The sequence below is a fragment of the Pantherophis guttatus genome, chromosome 1, assembly GCF_059756535.1.
Source record: "Pantherophis guttatus breed Tessera chromosome 1, ASM5975653v1, whole genome shotgun sequence".
Classification (NCBI taxonomy): domain Eukaryota; kingdom Metazoa; phylum Chordata; class Lepidosauria; order Squamata; family Colubridae; genus Pantherophis; species Pantherophis guttatus.
The window spans coordinates 228,996,714-229,020,208 of record NC_142063.1 but is presented as its reverse complement, the minus strand read 5'-3'; the positions used below and the strand labels follow the sequence as shown (position 1 = coordinate 229,020,208).

At 36.6% G+C, this 23,495-nt stretch overlaps 1 protein-coding gene and 1 long non-coding RNA gene across 11 annotated transcripts in view; one reads left to right on the top strand and one right to left on the bottom strand.

Annotated features, from left to right (window-relative positions):
- FAM135A (family with sequence similarity 135 member A) overlaps window positions 1–13,190 on the bottom strand; it is a 48,479-nt gene extending 35,289 nt beyond the window's left edge. For 5 of the 10 annotated variants that reach the window (XM_034431965.3, XM_034431970.3, XM_087882492.1 and 2 more), the window contains exons 1-3: window positions 12,100–12,656; window positions 2,553–2,638; window positions 783–908 (exon numbers count right to left, since the gene is read on the bottom strand). In XM_034431965.3, coding sequence (XP_034287856.2) covers window positions 783–859 — 77 coding nt within the window. In that variant the 5' untranslated portion in view covers window positions 860–908; window positions 2,553–2,638; window positions 12,100–12,656. Of the gene's footprint in view, window positions 1–782; window positions 909–2,552; window positions 2,639–12,077; window positions 12,657–12,820 lie in introns of those variants that run through there. The other 5 variants (XM_034431967.3, XM_087882491.1, XM_034431968.3 and 2 more) reach the window with 3 other exon arrangements.
- Window positions 13,191–15,129: 1,939 nt separating this feature from the next.
- On the top strand, window positions 15,130–19,538 carry LOC148116799 (uncharacterized). The gene is made up of 3 exons (XR_015733814.1): window positions 15,130–15,244; window positions 16,808–16,933; window positions 18,304–19,538. It is a non-coding gene; the product is annotated as an uncharacterized LOC148116799 (long non-coding RNA).
- The last annotated feature ends 3,957 nt before the right edge of the window (window positions 19,539–23,495 follow it).

Genomic DNA, 23,495 nt, shown 5'->3' with positions numbered 1-23,495 from the left:
GAAATTAACTGGTCCAAAATCATTCACCTGCCTTTATTGCCAAGAGAGGATTAGAATTTAAATTTCCCCATTCCTAGTCTAGTACTTTTAACCATGACACCAAACTGAGTCTAAGTTATCTTTAGAATCTAATAAATTTTAACGTGGAAATTTCTGCACTCAAACACAAGGAAAGGACATGTAAATATATATTAATTTTCAATGCTTTAGTGTGATGTAATGAATATTTATTTCATTTTGCAAGAAAGCAACAGCCATAAAGAAATTTCTTTATTTGGGACATGAAAAAGAATAGCAACATGCACACAAATGAGATTCAGGAATAAAGATACTGATCACAAAACTGCTGTACCATAAACAACAGAAACCATAAATAAAAACCTTTAAAGGCTTTTGAGAAATCTCTAAGCCACAACTTTATTAGATTTATATTTATAAATGTCACAGAAACCTAAATATCAAGGTGTGTTTATGTTCCTTATCATTGTAATTTAAAATCCTCACAGATTTAAAGTTACAAATGTCACATGTCAATATACTTTTTAAAATGGTAATATTTTCAATCCTGCTCTCTCATCTATCAATTCAAAAAGATGATTCAAACTACTTAGCTTTTCTTATATAAGGTAAGTAATATTTATCAGGGTAAGATCCATGACCTCAACTACTTTTTATCTCAATATATGCATTGAAACACACAATAAATCTCTCTATACAAAGACTTTTGCAATAAAACCATCAGAATTTATAGCATTTATTGTATGGTAGGAAAAATAACTCACCCTCTTTGAAACAAATCCACATTATAAAATTTGTGGAGCTCCACAGAGAATTCTACCATTGCTTGTACTTCACTCATTTTTATGTAGATGGAGGAGCTGCAGTACAGTTGTAAGGAACTTAAATTACTAAAAAGGAAAAGAAGACAATTGACATGACTTATAAATGACTTTCATACTCATAAATATCACTCATAAACATGATTTTCTACTAATTCACTATCTGTTTTTTGTAATAAAAAAACTAAATTCTTAAGCTTCATGTCCATTTTAGAATGACTTTTTAATGTTACAGAGGGTAGAGGGAAGCAGGTGAAAGAAAATATCTCTTTATCTAAAGTGGCAAATTTAATGAATTTGGCTACAAAAATTTGTATTCAATCTTTAATTATTCTTAAAATAGAAAAGTCTGCTGTATTAGATTCTATAGCAAAGAAAATGTATTCTATTTCTTTTTAGTGACAGATATACAAACTTTAAAACAGAGTTGCAATTCCACAACAAGGACCTATTAGGGTGGTCTGAAAACTACAGTGCCACAGAAATATTCTGATTAAGACACCCCACCAAACAACATCTTTCTTCTGTTGACATTTTTGTGAATGTCTGCAGAAGAAAACTGTCATGCATACTACACCTGTAGGTTTTAGCTTTCGCGTGAGCAGAGCTTCTAAATACAATTATGCTGAACAAGTAAATATCTGCAGAAAAGTAATTTAGCAACGTCAGCAGAAATTATGTTTAACTTGTACATTCACTTGATGAGTGCTCTGATTTTCTGAATGCAGATAATGAGGATTCCTTATTTTAATCTATTTTGGATGTAGCAGTAAAACCCAATTTAGCAATAAAGGTATCATCAGGATCTACCTTTTGGCTCTTCATCTCCTCTTTTACTCTAGTGTAGTTATGATGAAAAGATTGATCAATTTTGAAGCAGAAGTATTTCAGGATTTTTCATCACATCCAAACTAAGAAGGATTTTTAATTTAAACTATGTTTTGTTCAAACAAACCATTAGTCAATGAGTTATAATTCTGGCTTCTTAATAAACCAAAATTCTCTCAAGTTCTTCTTGTCTGAGCCAGGGGAAAGTAGGCAAGTGTGTAAGTTCAAGGCTCTCTATTACTCATATTGTATATGATCTTACAACATAATTTAATGTAATGCCCAAAGTAGACACTGGCCTTTTGCTTACTATGCTTTAAAATAAGCTGAATCAGAATGCTGTCAATTAACATAGCAACCCAAAGCACACTTCTTTTTGCTTACTAATGAGCATTTGATATAATCCTTTCCAATAATTCAAATAATGCAATGTCAATCGCATTAGAGCCAAAGTAGGGTCAGTCAGACACTGTTGTATCCACAAATGCATAGAATTAAAAAGTAAAGTTATAAAGAAATACTTTCCAAAGCACAGTCCAGTAAAGACCATGTTCAAATGTATCAGAGTGGTAGTGTCAAGCTTTAAGCCTTTGTTAGTAATCAGTCTAATCAAAGCCGTATATCTGCAATTCCCTTTGGTCAATAACACAATATTTACTTCTCCCCACAATACTTAATATTTTGTTTAATTCAGTTCATCTAGTATAAAGTGTTAAAGATCCAACAAGAAGACAGAACATTGTCTCCTTCATAAATCCATCAGCTTGGTAGTTAATATAGATTTTCTAACTCTTTATTATAATACGGTAAGAATGAAACTTAACACAAAAAAACCTTACAAGTATGCATTTAGGGTATTTCTAAATGAATAAGCTTCATCTTTACCTCTAATAATAAATAATCCATTTTAATGAAGGCAACAAGCAGTCTTCCAGTTCCTCATTTTTGCAATCAAAATCATTCTGCTTACTCTGCATGGAAAAGAAAGCAAATTATGGAATATCTAAATTCAATCTAAATCCAATCTATTTCTGAGTTTTTTCATCAGAATAAAACAAAATATTAACAGTATTCCGTGTGCCTAGGTGTATAGTCATGCTGGCCTCATGAGCATGGAAGAGTCATCCAACAACGCTGGCTCCCTCAGCTAAGAAATGGAGGGGAAAGCGTCACCTTTACTTTGAAAGTGAATGCCTAAAGAAAAAATAACATTTGAAATGAAACCAACAAGTCTGGAATGTTTTGTAAAAACTGCATTATTTTATTGTGATTAAATGCAGGAAGAAAAAATAATCTACAGTAATGGTAAGTGATACTTAGTTTTGCAGAAAATTAAAAATCTATTATATTAAAAATATGTTTTAGTGCTGTATCTTTATTATAGCTTTTTATTTATCTAAATCTTAGGTTCATTTATATGTTGACTTGAAACGCCCTACGATTTAGAGCAATGTGCAACTATTAAATTGGTTTAGGCTGGTTTCTGTTCCCTTGTCACAAAGAAAATGCATCTCTGTTATATATGTATTCTATGAATTCCATGCAACTGATTCTTTTCATATTGTGCTTTCTCAAGGAAAAAAATATTTTCATCTGTAAGAGAAACAGTATTGTAACTATTAACAAACTTATAAGAGAGGCATTTTGGAATATAGTCTGAACATTTTAACTGTTACACTATTTTAATTTATTTAGAACATCTATATTCTGTTTTTCAATTACTAAATGCACAATAAGATATTTAAGGTACATTTTCAGTTCATTATGAGAGAAAAGCAACTAGCATTTGCAAGGATTGCCTGACTAATTAAGATAAGCAGAGAGCAAGACAGGGATAAATAACCTTTTTTCTAGCCTAGGGACTATATAATCTTTGTGCTCCACCTGGGGCTGCTGGTGGCAAGAGGTCACGGGGTAGAATGGGAATTTTTTAGCTCTTAAGGGGGAGTTAAGGAGCTAAATGACCATATTCAACTTTAAGGCAAACATTTTTCTCCTTCAACTTCTCCAACATCAGCATACTAATGCAGCAGTTTCAGGGCTTTTAAGAAATGAATGACTGGGTCACATCATACGTTAATCAGGATTCTATTGAAAACAAAGTAATTGTATGGCTTTAGAGAATAACTCTATAGTGCTTTCGGATAGAATTCTGGGAATTTATTAAATAATATTCCTTATATTTAATAACTTAAAAAGAAGCTATGTTGGGGTATTTGTGAGTATGGAAAAAAGAAGGCATAGAAAGTGATTTTTAAGTTGTAAATGTTAATGGTATAAACTGCTTTTCTGAAAACTGAAAGGTGGTATATAAATATTTGATACAAATAATTTTATGATTTATACAGCATTCTGCAGTCTCCACTGGAGAGCAGTGATACAAATTTTGCTTTACTGTACAGTTCCAAGAGTGCTAACAACTAGAAATAAACAAGAAGCTAACAAGCAAAGATCTAACACCTCATAGTTATGACAAACAGGATGTCTACTGCTTATTAAATAACCCTCTTTATTTCAATACACACAAATTTGCTTCTGCGCTGGAAAATAAATTGCTGCAGTTAGTGTTGAGGTGAGGTCATAATCTGTCATTTGGTTTAATTTATTTATTTATAAGATTTATATGGCTGCCCATTCACTCTTGATGATTCTGGGAGGCTTACAAACAATAAAAATCCAATATAAAAGAATAAAAAACAATCCCTCCCCCTCCCGGTGACAACCCATAGCATCATAGATAGAAAACAGGTTGGTCCTTTTCCCCATTCAATAAATTTCTATGATGAAAAGTATGGCTGGTCTCAAAGAAGTTATCCTAAAAGTTGTTGTTGCTTATTACCTGCCGTATAACTACATAATTCTCATTCTCATCTATGAACCAGTAAAATTAATCACAGTGTAATTGTGCTAATGGAATATTATGTAAAAATTATTTTAATTCAGTTCCGTTCTCGATTGTTAGACCCTGACTGACAGGAACCCTATACGCAGGAAATCTTTCCACCACTGTGTGTCTTAATTAAGTAATTAAAATAAACACTGCATGCATTTAAATGTTCGGAATAGGTAGATAAAATGGCCTATTTTTTTGAACAAAAAATAAAATTAGAACTGTAAATATAAAGACTATACTATTAAAAAAGTAAAGAAGACAATCAAGGAATGTAAAAAATAAAGACTAAAAAGTGGTGTTTGAAATTATATAGCAAGCATTAATTGAGCAGCAATTATATTTTAAAATACATTTAAAATCGTTAAACACAACCATATAGATTTGCCCTTCTGCAAATATTTACTACGTATAAAAAATAAGTAAAAGGGGGTATTTATAATTTTTTTAATTTTTCAAATGTACTAAACTATATTTGAAGTGTGATCCATACTGTATGACATATCATGCTTATGTTTTTACAGTTATAGAGGTAAAATCATTAGTTTTATTCCAGAATGCATATTAATGGAAGTAGATGACTAAATTTAATGTCCTTTATTATAAATAGGATGAAATTTTCCCCAGGTTTTATCTGGTAGTGTATATAATGAAAGAATCTCCTTCTCTGTGAGTTCAAACAAGCTATTCCTAGGATCTATGTACTCAGTTTTTTTATTTGAATACAAGTAGTCCTTGACTTGCAACCACAATAGGGGCTGAAAAAATTGTTGTTAAATGGTATGGTCATTAAGTGAGCCTGACTCCACCCAATTTTACGATCATTTTCCTATGGCTTTTAACTAAATCACCATGGTCATTAAGTGAAATTTCATTTTATTGCCATTTGTGATCTTCCCTGCTGACCTCCTCATTGATTTTGCTTGTTAGAAGCCGCTGCAAATGGCAATCAAGTGACCCTAGAATGCTGCAACTGCTGCAAATGCATGAGAATTGCCAAGCATCTGGATCACAATCATGTGACCGCTGGGACACTGCGATGATCATTAAACATGGCGACTGGTCCTAAGTTTTTCAGCACTCTTGTAACTTTGACAGTTGCTAAAGAAATTGTGGTAAATTTCAGATTACCTGTACTGGCATTGCTTCTGAAAGGTAAAAAGCTTAACGGGTATAGAAGAAAAGCAGGATACAAAGAAATGCTTAGGCTCCTGCAAGCGGCTTGCACCATACTAACAGATTTATATCACTTAAAGACCTAAGATATATATACAATCCTGACCCCAAAGTCATATCAAACTCTGTCTAAAATTTACTTCAGCATTGATAGGAACTCTTTTTAAAGAGAATAAGCCTAGTAGCATTATACCTTCTTTGAAAAACAGCTGTGTGGAAGACAGTCTCAGGTCCATATAATAGGGCACTCAAATCATACACACCAGCATTAAACTAGCTATGCTATAGAATCTCATTCTTCCCACTGCATTTGTTTGCTTTCATGGCTTTCCATGGTATACTTAGGATTCTTTCCAACAACAAAATTCAAAAGCCTCAAGCCCCTTTGTATTCTGGTTCTTCAAAGACTAACTTTTGCTTCCATAGAGACTCACAGAGAATACCACTGCTTGTATAATTCTGATCTTATACCAAAATATACTAGCTACTGCTATAAATTCTCACATAAGGATCAAAGAGTATAGGGTCATTGTGCAAATATTTGTGCTGTAAACAGGAACATCTCATTCAATTAGAGAGATAATGGCTATTAGGAAACAAAAAACAAATATTATATGTGAATCAGGAATAAATGAACAAAAGCATTAGAATCTTTACATGGTTGATTAAAAATATAACCAGCTATTTACTTCTTGAATCTGAAAAAAAACTATATTAGCTTATCCAGACTCTACAGTTTGATAGTTTACAGTCTAATATAGAATTTGATAGTCTTGGCCAACTATGTGAACATGGATAAGCGCAATAACTTTGGCAAATTATGTGTTCATAGCATCCTAGTCTATGATTCTTCGCTATGAAACTCCTGTGTTCTGTCATTGAAATCTAATGCATCCCAGATGATTTTGTAATATGTTCTAAGAAATACATTAATACCATGATTACTTCTTCATAAACTAAGTATACAGTTCAAAAGACATTTAATTCTATTTCAGTGACTATGAGTGGCAGAATAAAATTGGTAACACCAAAGGATATTTCTAAAGGAAAGTTTATTCACCATTATTTTCTCCTTGAATAATCCCTGAGTATTTATTTACTTATTTAAAACATTTATATAGCCACTCATCTTCTAAGCAGATCTCCAGATTTCTCAATTTACATTCTGAAAGCATTATCCATTAAAACAAAATTAGAAACATGAGCAAATAGAAAGATGGATGTATGGATGGAGAGGGAGAGGCAGATCCTAAATATATCATTCATCTTTCCTAGGTATGTCTGTGAAAATATATAGACAAAACCGAGGCCCGTGGCTACATGCAATTCCTGAAAACCTTTTATATACCGTAATTCCCAAAGACCTTTTATAAGCTACCAAGTTCCTGTAATTCTTAATGTAATAACTGTTAAATTTTTGAGCAGTAAATTGTTTAATAAATCAACAATAATTTAATTTAATTTAATTTAATTAATTCAATTTATATGCCGCCCCTCTCCGAAGGCTCAGGGCGGCTCACAATACATTTTAAAAAATCATTATAAAAACATTTAAAAATTAAAAACATTAAAAACTCATTCACGCCATTCATGGCCGGATCTCGCCAGATCACAAGAGCGAGATCAACGGCCCCAGGCCTGCCAGAAAAGCTAGGTCTTCACCGCTTTTCGGAAGGCCAATAGGATGGGGATGGTCCGGACCTCAGGAGGTAACTGGTTCCAGAGAGCTGGGACTATCACATTAACTATTTAATTAAAAAAAAGTTTAACATGCATTTCCAATTTTCTTTTTATGTTTCTAGCTGTACCTATTTTTTGGACTATGACATCAGCACTGTCACTCAAAGATTCCCTGAAATTTAGAGCCGGGCCCCCCAACATTTTAGGCACAAGGGACCAGTTCTATGGAGAAAGTTTTTCCATGAACTGGAGAGTGTGTGGTTTTGCATGCTGCCTGCATCCCATGGATGGGGCTTTGCTTGTTTGTGCAGCCCAGTTGCTGGCACCGGTCCATGGACTGGAAGTTGGGGACCTTGATCTAGAGGCATGCTACAGGACCCAAACAGCCAGTCCATACAATCTCTAGTTTGTTATGTCACTTCTAGCAAAGAGAAATATTAGCTGGGGCAAGTATTTGACGGTGCTTGGCCAGCTTTACTCAAGAGGAAGAGCCATCTTTACAGCTATTCACCATAGGCCACAAATCCCAGAAAAATTACTATGCTTTTCCTAAGGAAGGCCAGGAAAAACATCTCAATCCTACCAAAATTGAGTAGTTGTGGCTTTTGGAACTAACTAGGTGCAGGGATTTTCCTCAAAGTTCCTGTCTGGCCAATATGATCTGGCACAGTGGGTGTGCTCTGGGTCCCCTTGATTAAATAGTGACATCTTTCAGGAGGAAAAAAGTATCCTTCTCTGTGGTAGGACCTGCTCTCTGGAATGAGGTCCCCCCAAGATCTATTGACAGTAGCCCCAAAAGACATTAAAAACCTGGATGTTTTATCAGAATTTCTGATGTTTTTATATATTATGACTATGCACCACTCCCTACATGAGGGTACTCTTGAAGATTTGGAAAGCTATAACTGATACAGAATGCAGCTGCAAGGACAGTTCTTAGGACTACTAGGGTGATGTACATTGCTGTTGCACAAGTTGCACTGGTTGCCAGTTTGCTTTCATGTTCAAGGTGTGGTTATTACCTTTAAAGCCTTTTATGGCATGGATCCAGGTAACCTAAATAAGTGTCTTCCCCAATAAACTGGCCCGCCCCATCTACATGGGGCAGGAGGAAGAGCATGCTGAAGGACTCCACCAGTCAAGGAATTTTGGCTGGCAGGATCTAAGAGAAGATTTTTTCTGTCATGGCTCCTGCCCTCTGAAACATTGTGCCTCCTCACGTAGCACGTTCTTGGCCTTCCAAAAGAGCCTGGAAACCTGGCTTTGCCAAATGGCCTGGGACTCTGATAGGAACATATCATACTGAAAGTAGTTAATGGACTGAGATAAGACACCACCTCCATCCTGTGTGTATATTGCTCCCTCACTTGCCATGTTTGTTCTTTTTAAGTCAATTTTAATGATTAATGAAATTAATGAAATATTAATAATCTTAACCTTTATTGTTTTAATGTTTTATGTTTGAGGATTTAGTTAATGTAAACAATTATCAGCAGTTTCTTCAACTCTCTATGTACGACTAAATACTTCCCTACATGGAAATATATTTCTCTGACCTTAAATTTTGGCTGGATCATTTGATACTACTAAAAATGAAGTTATGATTTAAATTCATAAAAAGGAAAAAAAGGAAATTTGAAATAGGATTTGAAATTAATTATAAGAATTATTTCTCTGGGGAAATGCTGTTGTTAAAATTAAAAAAAAAAGATAAGACTTTGAAGGCTGAACACTAGAGGGAACTACAAGGAATTAAAAGATTACAATTAAAGAACAATCAAATTTGATTTATTCATAAAGAATGGAGTAAAATTGTCCTTAACATTGGACATATTGAGAGTTATTTGTGAATAATGGATCTTGAAGTAAATTTTAAGGATGTTTGCCATAATAGATAGTTTAATGCGCAAATAGATAGTTTAAAAGACTTTATGGAAGAAGAATAAGACTGAGACTGAATTGAAAATGGTTTTAAAAATGACAAGCTACAAGAATGATATGGCAAAATGTGCTACAATGGACATTAAAGATCAAGATTGTTGTACGTGAAAGAAATATAAAGTTTATTTGATCAAAGTTAAAACAGTTATGTTATTTCTGATAATCCTTAATGGATTTTTTCTGATTAGGACTGAACAAAGAGGCTTTAAGGATTTGTTTATAGATATGAGATCATTTACTGTATTTTTTTAAAAAATTTACTGTATTTTTTTTTACTAAAATTATTTTTGCTTGTTGTGATGAAGTTGGAAGTCATTTCTTATAAGGTATTATGGTTGTCTTATGCTTAATATCAGATTATGGTTTGCTTTTTCTTTATTCTAAGCAGTGACCTGAAAGCAAGAAGTATGGCATATAAATTTAGTATATTACTATTATATTATATGGCTTACGTGTTAAGATGCTGGACTTGCACACCGCTGAGGTCGGCAGCTCAGCGGTTCGATTCCTGTGAGCAAACAAACCACTGAAGGGACAAGAAAGGAACCTCCCCCAATTGCCTACCGGCATTCAGGTGTCCCACAGGTAAAGAAAAAAAAAGATGAAAAAATTCTTTTCAGAGGCGGCCAGCAGCCTCGGTGATCCCTGGCTAACATGTGCCATACGCTAAATAAACAAATTACTGTTCAAGACAATGTGACGTCACAGATCCCAGTTCTTTAGCTGGTGTTGGTGTTTATACATATCAAGTTCTTCCCAAGAACCTAGGATGTTGTAACATATCAGCATAATATATGTGAGGATCTAAGCAAGGTGGCCTTTTGCAATAACAGATAGAAATTTTATCAATGTGCAGATTTTCTAAGTGATGTCCAAGATTTTTCAGTATGGCACTCAGTGTGCTGATTATTATTATCAATAATAACCGATTAGTTTAGATGAACAAAGTCACAACAAGTCTAAGCAGAGGATGGAAATCAGTTCCTAGCCCTGTTTACAATTCTGATTTGATGATCACTCATCAAATATATAGTGGTGTAGATATAATAATGACTTATATCAAAATTAACTAATTATATTATCAAAAAAAGTATGTGCAACAATCGTGTACCACTGTGAAACCTTGAAATGAATAAGAACCTTGTATTTGCAGGAAAACATGAGGAAGAAAAAATGTTCAACAAAAGCTTATGCTACAATAAAACAGTTAGTCTAAAATATCACAAGATGCCACATAGCCATCTTTCTGAAAACATTCTGTGTGTGAGAGAGAGAGTGGGGGATCCACTTTATTACTCTACAGCAGTTACATCCACAACAAATCTTTGCTCAGAACTTTTAATTGAGTGGATACATTTTAATTTGAGGTAAGGAAACTTCATTCAAAACCACTATAAAACCACAGAGTTATAGTTCATTAAAATAAATATATATAGTTGTAAGAAAACAGGTAGCAAATACCAAAATTATAGGGAGATCATTTCTAAAGACTTCTGGAAAGGATCCTTTTAAGGTCATTGTCAATCCATGTAACCAATACATTGAAGAAAAATGGTAAAAGTCTTAAATTAATTTAAATAATTTATGCATCATGAGAATGGCATTTTAAGGTCATACTATAGGAAGTTATCTGTAAGCCACCAGGAGACATCACGAGTTGGGCAGCCATATAAATTTTCTAAATAAATAAATTATATGCTTTGGTAGATAAAACAAATCAAGATAATAATAACTAAGTATACCCACTCTTACATGTTAGGGTAGGTTTTAAGGTACAGTACCTAAAAGCCAGTAAAATAACTGTTTTTATAAGGTATTAGGTGGCTTTGGTAGAGTTAAACCAGGTCACACTATTATCCTAGGAATGTGAAGAATGTATATTTCTAAAGTCTGGGGGAAAAAAAATAGTAGATGTCCCTGGAAGGAAAGCAAATACCAGGCAATACCAAAGTTACATCTGGCTATATAGCACAATGAAATTAGGCAGGGAGAGGTTTTTTTCCCTTCTATTCCAGCCTTAAAAATAATAAGAGAACCAAACGCACCAATAACCGCAGAACAGAAACAACCCCGAAACCCCGTGAAATCAAAGGGAAAAGAGCCTTTTAGTTAGAAACAACCAGGTTTTCTAAGACGAGGGAAAAACTGTAATTCACGGGCAAGCTCGGCTGCCTCTGCTTGAACTACAGAGAAACGAGAGGAAACTATTTCGAAGAGGGCAAAAAGCCAAAGGGACCTTTCGGTACTCTCGAGTTCGTACACACACAGGATGGGAGGGAGGGAAATACGGGGAAGGGTTTTCCTTAGGATTTTTTTTTTTGGGGGGGGGAGATTTACAAATAAAATACAGCCAGAAACGAAAAGGGGGGACACAGTGAGAGAAACGCCAGCTTTCCTTCCTTAGTTTGAGGAAAAACTAAAGGTAATTCGACCCAGCTAGACTGAACCACCAGGCTTGACTTCTGACTTTCCACTCGAAAGCCCAGATCATTATTTTTTTTAATTGGGGTTTTTTAAAAAAAACGTTTTGGGGACCCCCTTGGAGAAGCCCCCGATGTCTTCCTCAGGCTGCTTCTTGCCTTCGCGCAAGAAGAGGAAAAAAGGGACGGCCCTCTTCCTCAGCAATAACAAGCCTTTCCCTTCGGGTTTCCCACTGACTCGAGAGAGAGAGAGAGAGAGCGGCAGAAAAACAGGCTTGCCCGCTCGCCGGGAGCGGCACCCACCTTGCCCGTCTCCTCACCTCACCTCTTCCGGAGCTGCTCGCTGGCTTCCCCCTCGAAGACGAGCCCAGGCCTCAACCGCAGCACCGGAGTGGCGTAACGAGAACATCCGACGCCGGCTCTCTCCCCCCCCCACACCTCCTCTCACTCCACTCCCGCTTTCCCGGCCGAGCGGCCCGTGTGTTGGGGAAGCGAGTACGAGCCGCCGCCACCGCCGTCGTCGTCGTCGTCGCCGCCACCAACGACCAGAGGCGGCGTGTGCCGTGAAGGGCTGGCAGGGGAGTTATGCCCCGCGGCCGACGCTCCGCAGGCAGTGCGGCATCCCGTGGGGGGGGCGGGGGGGGGAGAGAGAGTGTGTGTCTCCCTGGGCGCCGGGCTCGCGACTGCCCTCGCCGCCGCTCCCGCTTTCCCGGAGTTGGAATAAGAGAGCTCACCGCAGCGGCCTTTCCCCCCCCTCTCCACCCACCCCGCACCTTTCGCTTCTCGGCTGGAGCGCCCCCTGCTGGGCCGTGCGCGGGACCGCTGGAACTAACCGAACGGCTGCTGCTGCTGCTGCTGCTCCCTCTGGCCGGCCAGCAAAACGGGGAAAAAAAAAAGCGGGGGAAGCAAATAATAATAATAAAAAATAAAAGCTGGCAGGCCGCCGCTTTTTGAGGGACCCTATGGAGGCACGTCTTCCTTCCACCGCTCCCGCCGCTGTGGGGATGCTGAAGGACGAACGGGGTGGGGGTGGGGCGTTGACTTACGTGCGATGCTACCTGGCCCGAAAGACTTTCTCCTCCCGGTGAATTCCTGGGAAGGGATGGAAGAAGCAAGCCAGTTGCTGCCGCGGCTTCGAGAAGCGGTCAGGCGCCGCACCTCTCTAGGCCGGTTTAACACTCCCAGTTTACAGAGAAATATTTGCCTCTGCCGAATCTTTCCAGAGAGAACGGTCTCTCCTTGGAGCCTCAGGGACGTCAAAAGTCCCTGAAAGCGACGTAAATTAAATATAAGTAGAACAATCCAGCCTTAAAGCGAATCCCCAAGTTCTCCTGGGAATCGCGGTCGTGCGAAAACCAGAAGGTGGATTCTCAAAAGGTGAATTTCAAAGGAGGCAGGACGATTTCTCTGGGTATCGCTAGAAAGCCAGCTAATCTCAGGAACAAGAGTCCAGCTCTTTCTTCAAAGGCTTATTATCTTGAATTTTTTAAAAAAACAAAACTTGAAGAATGTGGCCCTCAAATAACCAGCAGTTTATTTAATCAAGATGTAGTACCAAAAAAAGAAAAAGAAAAAAAGCCCTGTGGCAGATAAAGAGTGCGGTATTACCTCATATTTTTTTAATGGGAACGATTAAACTTCAGCTTCCAAAACAAGTTCTGGCATATGTGTATATTTCGAGCTGTTCACATGGCTTGCATACAGTTTTTTTAAAAAATAGGACATTAGTTGCATTGCACATCATTATAAAAGAGTACCGCACAGTAATTCTAGTTATGTTAATAATATGGGTGTGTTATGTGATCCTTTAGCCTGTTCATAGCGCATCAAGTACATTATTTCAGAAACCGTGTACGTTCTTCATATTACAAATAAGCGGAGAAATAGTGACTTACTTTAGCATTCCTCCTAGGTAGCTAAAATAACATATAGGAAAAAGTAATGGAGTGAAAATGATAAGCACCACGTTGAGTTGAAAATTATGCAAACGGAAGGTCATCAAAGAAACGAGCTTTTATTAAAAAAGATTTGTGATGACCAGTGTAAATTTGTTCCAATTGTGAATTGATTCCTTGGGAATGATGTAACTTAAAGTGAATAATTGAGATGGAATAAGTTTAGGAGGATGTACTTATTGGTCTTCAAAGTGTGTTCAAAGTGTGATAGATTTTATAGTTGTGTCATTTTAGAAAGCCAATCCAAAGAGACTCTGGAAAACCCAATCAAGGTGTTTCAGTGAATTTGCACTTCAGTTTAAACAACATATTGTAGGTTCCCTCAATTCCTATATTTCAGTTCTTCATTTTTTTAATGACTTGGATGTATAAATGTTTCCAATTCTGATGTAAATACTGTAAATGGGATTTTTTTTTCCTGGTTCCAAGATCTTTGTTATATGTTGTAATTAGCTACCACCAGTTTGGACCAAACATGCATAGTTTTTTTTTTAATGAAAAAAATGTGGACTAAGTGGAGATCTTCATACAAAAGAATGAGTTTGAATAACACCACTCTGCTTTTGGTTTAGTTCAAAAAGTGGCATTGGCCTCAATTAGAATTTTTGTCTCCATACAAAATAATCAGTCATCTGGTGTTGGATTCTGTTAAAAAAACTTGTGCACATTAAATATCAATGTGCTGTGTGAACTCAGCCAATGTATTTTATAATTTCAGGCTTGGTGTGTTGTGGTGTGTATTCAGCTTGTGGTTCATGCCTAATGTATTGCTTATCATGTGGGAAGACTCATGATACACTATTTTTTCAATGGTTTACCAGTCATCTCTTACTTTGGTCACCATTGACATATACTTCCTGTTTGTTTGTGACATATAGAAAATCAAAGCAAAGACAGTAACCTGATCTGGATTGAACCATAGTAGATACTGGAACACTGAGTTTTTATCTACCCTGTGATATCCATGTTTCATTGTTACACACGAGTCAGTTGTCAAGCATCCTAATATAAATCACCCGTGCGGGGGCTACAATGGTCATAAGTGTGAAAAATGGTCATAAGACACTTTTTTTCAGTGCCATTGTAACTTTGAAGAGTCACTAAACAAACTGTTGTAAGTCAGAGACTAGCTGTAGTTTGTTATTGTGGAACTCCTGCTTTGTATCTAAAAGGTGAGATTAATAAAAATAAAATGAATTTTGGTTACAATAAATTTAAAAGTAGCATATAAGAAAACTTTAACATTAGAAATAAGAAACATAATAAAACATACCTTAATTACAACAAATTAATCCAGCATTTTATGCAAACTAACTTGAAACAAATTGCTTGTTTCAAATTAAGTGTACATAATTAATATGTTTGTTTCATTTTTTAAAAAGCTCATTTCAGAATAACTGTTGATTCTCATTGTTAAATTCATGTCATATTCTGTTTTTTTTATTCCTTCCGCTAGAAAGAATGATATCAAAGCAGTGTTACACCTGCTGACTGAATATTCCTGCTGACTAAAAGGTGAATGTGATAGCTGATTTTCTCCTCTTTTTGATTACCAATATAATCTACTTCAGCGATTGGAAGATCCTCTTATCTTCCAAAACAGTTATGGAAACACCAGACTGCTAAGAATTACAGCATAAACTATTGCATTGTCTTATTCCTTCATGGATGGAAAAACCACTTTAATTTTGGGATGACAAATTCTGGATCTAGCTCAGCTCATTAAAAAAAAAAAGTATATGTGATAAACATTGTGATAAATAATAATTCCTATTTAGATTACCTTTTCATCATTAATCCTCCAAAATAAAATATATTTGCCTTTTCATAGACACTTTTCATATGATAAAATATTGACACATCTGCAATATTATGCATATTTATGTGAAATTGATATTCAAGGTGTCAATGGAGTTTATTTCTAAGCAAATATAAGAGTTGAAAAGGCCATTTTGACCATCAAATCCAATTGGTCGCTCAGTACAGGAATCCACATCAAAGCATTTCATAAAAATGGTTGTCCAGCTTCTGCTGCTTCCATGCATTCAGTGAATAGGAGCTCACCATATCTCTGAGTGACATTTCACTATCAAACTGTTCTTGCTGTTAGGAAGTATTTCTTATTGGAATCTGTACTTCAGTAAGTTAAATCTGTTATTCTATGCCCTGCCTTCTAAAGCAAGAGACAGCGAGTCTTCTGTATGACATCCTAGCATGTCTTTATGATACATTGACAAAGCCATGCTGACTTCTGTTCCTTTCTGTATTGTTTTCAAGGTGCTTACAAATCAATTATTAAGTGCTCTGGAATCTTACTAGATTTCAGTATTAAGCTGACTGGTGTGTAATTTGCTGGGTGTTCCTCCCCGGATGTTCTTCCTCTATGTACCTTCTTTAAAGATAAGAACAGCATTCTTTTTCCTTCATCTCTCGGTCCCTTTGTCCAGGATTTCTCAGACAAAAGAGTTTGGTTAGACCACCAACTAATTGTTTCAGTACTTTAGAATGTAATTTATTTTAATTCTGGATTTTTGAACTTCTTTAAAGTAAAGATGATTATCTGGCTTTGTTTTTTTTAACCAATTTCAAGTTTCAAACTTATCTTTTTATCCTGTTCTTCACAACTTTGTGGTGGAACGTTTACTCTTTCGTTGAAAAAGATTGGGAAAAAAATTGCTCTATTTTTCTTTGCTATCTGTTCTCATTTCGTTCCTTTGTTCGAGTGTGCTCAGTGTATAGAAGGGTATTACAAGTAATCATGCATATCAATGTCACCATGATAATGCTTTTAATATCATTGAACAAAATATCAATCCAATATAAAAATGTTTCTTGCAAGACTACATAGAATTTCACACTGTATAAATATGATCCTACTAATATATCTCTGTTGACTTCTCCCGAGTTAGGATTGTAACTTTATTTGCCTTTGTATTAAGTAACAAAGCAATTAAAGATCTAAATACACTTTGTAGTACTAATAAAAATTAATGTTTCTCCTAATGTTTAAATATTTTTTTTACTCTTCCAGTGAAAACACCTAATGCAGACATTATCTTTCTCTGAATCCTAACTTAGGACACTGTTCCATACATGACCCAGCATGAGAATGAGCCACCTACTATTTTGCAAGAACTGATTGGATGAGGAATTTGTGAGGAATGAATTACATTGTCCTCAGTCTACCTGTAATTTGCTGGGAAGGTGACCTTCTGAGTTTTCTAGCTCTGCATCAAACATACAGTATTGTTTTTCGTCTTTGTTGCTAGAACCAGGGAAGTCTGGTTTGCTTACTTAATTCTATCTAACATAAATATTCCTGTTCCAATTGGCTGAAATGTGCTCTGTGTGGTACACCCATTTCCTCAGTCTCTGCCCTCTGCCTTTGATGGCAATCTCATACTCTTATTATATTCTCTCCTTATTCTATTTAATACAATCTATATATATAAAAGCGAAAACCACTCACGCATTAATCACGAAATCTCCAGAACCATAAAGCCTACAAACTTGAAAATTGCCACGTATGTGCCTCTTGGCTTCTAGGTGCCCCCTAAGAAAGGATTTTTCAAAATGACCATCAGAGCATTAGTATTTCTTATATTATTATAACACGCTCTGATGCTAATTAGTTACACGTTCTACTCCCCCTCCAACTTGAAAATAACTCTGGAGAGAATGAGATAGCATAGGACAGGCTTCTGTGGGGCAAGCCTCATGGAGAGGAGGGGCTAGAAAGCCTGAGAGAGAGAAGGTGGATAGGGGAGGATCTATGGGGCCAGCCTGAGGGAGAAAAGGGGGATAGAGGCTTCTGTGGGGCCAACCTGTGGGAGAGAAGGGGGATAGGAGAGGATCTATGGGGCCAGCCTGAGGGAGAGAAGAGGAAAGGAGAGGACAGGAGAGGCTTCTGCGGGGCCAGCCTGAGGGAGAGAAGGGGAGAGGAGAGGATCTATGGGGCAAGCCTGAGGGAGAGAAGGGGAGAGGAGAGGCTTCTGTGGGGCTAGCCTGAGGGAGAGAATGGGAGAGGAGAGGTCGATCATAACTACTCATTAATTTTCAAACTCTAAGTATCAATTTATCAAATCCCATTACATAGTTTTGTAGTGAAGCACAGGTATCCAGCTAGTAGTGTAATATTAGCCATTTCTCCCCCCCCCCCATCAGTGGAACTTTGAAACACTGGCTTTTTCTTTGTTTTTTTATTTTATGCATTTGATTAACACGTGTTTAGCAAAGTTGTGGCTGCTTCACTGCTGCCAGGTTGTCACTGCTGTGGTCATGTGATGCTCATTTTGAACATCCCATGACAGTTTCCCAGCCACTTGCACAATCCCTTGTTCCTTCCCCCTACCCAGCAGCAGCTACTTACCTGCCTACTAAGAAGGAAAGGGAAGTAATGACAGAATGACATGGAGGAAAGAAAGTCAGGCGAAAGGAGGGTAGGAGGGACAAAAGGAAGGAAGGAAGGAAGGTTTCTGATACTCTCTGCCAGCTTCCCACAAGGAAACTAGCAGGAAATAACTTCTGCTCCCTTTGCTTTTTTGCCCACCTTTGATCATTCTTTTTCTGTTTAGGTAAGGAAATATCTCTGAAAGGATGACCCAGGAGATCATTGGTTGTCTAGTCTTAGCTTCTAAAAGTCATGACATATGAATCCGCATCTGCAGGGGGAAGAGGAAAATGAAGAAAACAGTGTTGCAGTGGCACAGTCCAAGCCCTACCTCTTTTGTACATTCATTGTTTGTAGATACTAAAGGGACAGAATGTGTCTTGCAACAGTATAATGATTTCACTATTTTTATTAAAGTGGTGGATTCTTCAGACAAGTGCTGGTTGCTCTGCTTTTTGTGGTAGCAGATATGCATCCTGAATTGAAAGTCTAAAACTGCAGCTCCTATATGATTTAATATATGTGTTTGATGTAGCTATCTCTATATAGGCCGTTCTTGGCTTACAACAGTTATTGTGACCAGAATTGCCACAACTAAATAACATGGTCATAAAGCATGAAATCACATGATCATATCACATCACTTAGCAACAGCAATTTCAACAGCCCTTGTTCCCATCATTAAGTGGTGACAACACAAGTCACTAAACAAGTGCTTGACTGTGACTTCTGTTTTCCTGTTGGCTTCCCCATTAATACTGCTTGTGGGTAGCTGTTGTGGCCCGCCAGCGGCCTGCGCGGATCGTGGCTGATCCCGATGAAGAGGAGGCTGATGTGGTGTTGTGCCAGCAGCCTGCACAGCCAGCGCTCGCGTCGGACAGTGAGGAAGCTGAAGAGCATGTGGTGCCAGAGGCAGAGACTCAGCCAGGGCCTTCAGAACCTCCAGAGGTTCCTTCAAGTGGAGAGAGCGAAGTGGAGGAGCCTCTCAATGCTCGAGCACGCAGGGCTGCCAAAAGGCAGGAGTGGCTACTCAGGAGGAGAAGGCCTACTCGAGAGTAGGGCTTGAGGATAATTGGCCACTCCCTTAGCCTATTTAAGTCGCACGCAGCTAGTGTGTTCTTGCTGGAAACAACTCATATTATTATCAGAGTATTTTTGGTTTATCATATCTTGTTTTCTGGGCTGGTTGCCAACCTTTGCCGGTCTTCTTTATTCTTGCTACTTGCTACTTAATAATATCCTCGGAAATCTGGAGCTGGGGCAGAACAATAGCCTATAGGAAATGTCACATATTGTGATCACATGACTGTCAGCCCGAACTATGAGGACCCATCATAAGTACCATTTGTTAGCACCATTGCAACTTTGAATAGTTGCTGAATGAATGGTCATAACACAAGGACTACCTGTAAATGTAAAAAGTAGTAAAATTTACCTTGAAAAATGTATCTGTTTTAAACATGTCTGTTTAAATTTTTTTAAAAAATACTTGTTTTGCTTATATAAATTGTGTTCTGTGAGTTTATGAGTCACATAATTGAAATAATTTGAATTCAAATGAATTTGTCATTTATAATAAAGCTTTCTTATATGTAATTTTAGAATATAGAGTATATCTATTTTCAACAGCTATAAAACCTGTTTTGGAACTTTCATGGCTTATATCCTAATTTTTATTGCTTGGAAATTTCTGTAAAACATCTATATTAGAAACAACTACTCTGCATCTTTTTGCTTTTCTGCCAAGCATGTTTTGCATCATTTTAATTAAAACTTTAATTTTTTTGCTCAAAAGAATACTTTGTTAAAATCTTATTCATATTTGCTAAATTCTTTATATTATTCCTTTTCAACAGTAAATTAAATTTATTGTTATCTGAGTTATTAGAAGGAATATGTCTATTCAATTATATTTGCCTGTCCCAAGAAATATGGCAGAAATGGCGTTCTGTGGATCCTGTCTGCTAGAGAGCCATACTTGATGGGTCCCAGGAGGTGGGCCTTTTATGCTGTGGTGCAGGGGTGGGTTCTATTTACCTTTACTACTGGTTTGCAATGGGGCTGCGCGCGCGCAGAAGCTTCTACACATGCTCAGAAGCATTCTGATGATGTCGAGGTCGGTGGGCGGAGTCTCCCGCTGGTTTTACTACCGGTTCTATAGAACCGATGTGAACCGGGGGCAATCGCAACTGCTGTAGTGACTGCCTTATGGAATTTTCTCCTTCCAAAACTGAACTGAATTCCATTCCTGTTAACATTACGCAAATCTCTCATGACCTGACTATGTCATCAGGCCTGGGGGATCCGATGACACTTGCAATGGCATCATTATTTGGGTTAGCATTATCTTCTCTTGTTCTTGTGCTTTTTATAATTTTTAATACTGAATATATGTGTGTATGTATGTAACTATGTATGTACGTATAAATTGTATAGTGCTCTGCACTGTCCAGAGCAGAGTCACTTTTTGTGAGATGAGGAGGGGAAGGGCAAATACAAATTAGATAAATAAATAAAATATTTCTCATATAGTGAGAAATCAATTCACCTCATGGAACGTGGACGTGGCTTGGTTGGCATGGCAGGGGACGGATACTGTAAAATCTCCATTCCCACCCCACTCCAGGGCAAGGTTACTGCAAAATCCCCATTTCCTCCCGATCAGCTGGGACTTGGGAGGCAGAGAATAGATGGGGGCGGGGCCAGTCAGAATTTTTACTACCGGTTCTCTGAACTACTCAAAATTTCCACTACCAGTTCTCCAGAACTGGTCAGAACCTGCTGAAACCCACCTCTGTATTAGATCATCCTTTCCTTTTCCTGATTCTTCTTCCTTCCTATAAAGCATGAACATCACCTCCTGAAAATCCCATGCAATCAGAACCACGGGATTGCAATAATATCCCTATGTGAAACTGTTGAACACGTTTAGTGTACCATTTTTAAAAATAATGTTCAGAAAAAATATAAATCATTGGCAAATCCATTTATTGAAACTTTATGTAAACATTACCTCTACTATTTTTTCCATTATTATTTAGTATTTGACATTTTTATTTTCTGCATATTGAAGCTTACAAAACTAAAATATTTAACAAGCATTGCATAGATTTTTGGATTATTATTAATTGGCGGTTAGATCAAATGTCAATTGTTTATTACAATTAATATAGTGAATCAATTAAATAATGAATTATTTATGTCTGAAATGTATAAATTAAGAAACAGGAACATGAAGTTATCCTCCAAACTTAATGTACATAATTACACAAATATTTCACCATCAGGTGAATTGATTTCTCACTATATGAGAAATATTTTATTTATGCCACACCCACCAAGCCACACCCACAGAACCGGTAGTAAAAAACCCACCATTGATATAGTAGTAGAAAGGGAAAAAAGGTTCATTTGCTTGTTATTTATTTATTTATTTATTTATTCATTCATTCATTCATTCATTCATTCATTCATTCATTCATTCATTCATTTATCTGGGACTGAGTTTACAAGATGCTCCAGTTATGAATGGCTCTTAGCAACATATCTCCTAACTTCCATAAATTGCATTAAACACAATACAATAAAGAGAAAAGACAATCAGAAATATTATGCAACATACATATAGCAATAGTAACAATCATAAATATAAACACAAATTTTAGACCATATAGTCTAAGTATGTTTAACCATAAAAAGTCCTTCCCATACTATCCTATAAATTGCTTTTGCAAATTTTGAATACTGTTGGGATCAGAATAAAGCCCTGGGTGATCCCACTTGAAACTGTTCCATAATGATTCAGAACAATTTACAAGCACATTTTGGGTTAATTGATTAAGCAGTTAAAAATCCATTAAACCACAATGTCCACATTTATCTACCTTGTCAGAGAGAGAAAGGGAGGTAGAAGGAGATATTTCATATGCATTCATATTTGTGATGAATTGCACTGGTTCTTCTCAAGCTCCATGGTGAAAATCATACTACTGAATGCTACGCAGTTCTATCTCCATAAAATTTTGCTCCCATCAGTCCCCCTGACTCCATCCACTGTTTATATTTAATAGTAAAACAAAAATAGAACAGCGGAAGCAGATAATGTGAACTCAGTCTCAAGTGCTATAACACAAAAAAATAATCTGACAAAAATAATATGAACTAAGACAATTCATTTGTGAGCTATTTTTTTTCGAGCTATATTACTTCTGATAATTCTGTGTTGCCTTTTTTCATCTCCCACCCTCCTTTTCTTTTCCAGAGAGAATAGGGCATTGAACTTCTCTAGCAAAGACAACATCAATACCAAAATCTTTAGACACGATTAGTAGTTTTGAAAATGAGTCACTCAAATGGTGTAGGATTTTAATCAGCTCTTTAAAAAAGGGGGGAAACACTTAGATCCTAATAAATTATCATGTATGTACTTGAATTTGCAAGCTAAATGTTGGAGATGTGAATGTAATGATGCAACCTATTACCATATATGGTGGACTTGCAAGAAAATCAAGGATAAAAATTTTGTTGGATAAAAATTTGGTGGGTGATGCAGAACATTTTGAAAAGAAGGTTAAAATTTACTCCTCAATTGTTTCTATTGGGTATAACTACAGACTGTACAGTTTTAGAGACTAAATTGATTTTGAACTTAATATCAGCAGCTAGGCTGCTGGTAGCTCAATATTGGAAGAAAGACTCTTTGCCTACTATTGAAGAGTGGACATTGAAAGTAACAAACCTAGCAGAAATGGCGAAAATCTTGGCGTATTTGAAAGACCACACGCAAGAAAGATATGTATCGGAATGGAGAAGATGGATTGACTATATTCAAAATAAGTATCAGACAAGAAAATATCAAATAGCTTATGAATGACTGTTAGTATTAGAAGTATTTGGTTATTGATAGTGGAGTTAAGGTTTCAGTGGGGGAGGTAGTACTTTGAGGATAAGCAGATTAATCTAGTTTATGTTTGACTAAATGAAATACCTTGTATTTTGCTCTGGGAAGTCGGGGGGGGGGAGGGTGGGATGAAGGGGGGTAAAGGGTGGGGTGAACGGGGGGGGGAAACTTTCTCTTTTTTGTAAAACTTTTTAATAAAAAAAAAAGGGGGGGGGAAGAAAAAACCCAGAATAGAATTCTCAGTATCGAACAGTGCATCTTATGAAAATTGAAAACATGTTCTACTTTATTGAGTAAGACTTATTCCATAGTGAATGGGTTTAGGATTGCATTGACCCAAGTGAAATCAGTACAATGCAGGTAAACATTTTTCTTTCAAATAATTTATAAAATTTCTGTATGTCAAACAGTATTCACAAGCTGACATGTACTGATTTTAATGAATAACCTGCTTTTTAGTCATCAAAGTCACTTCT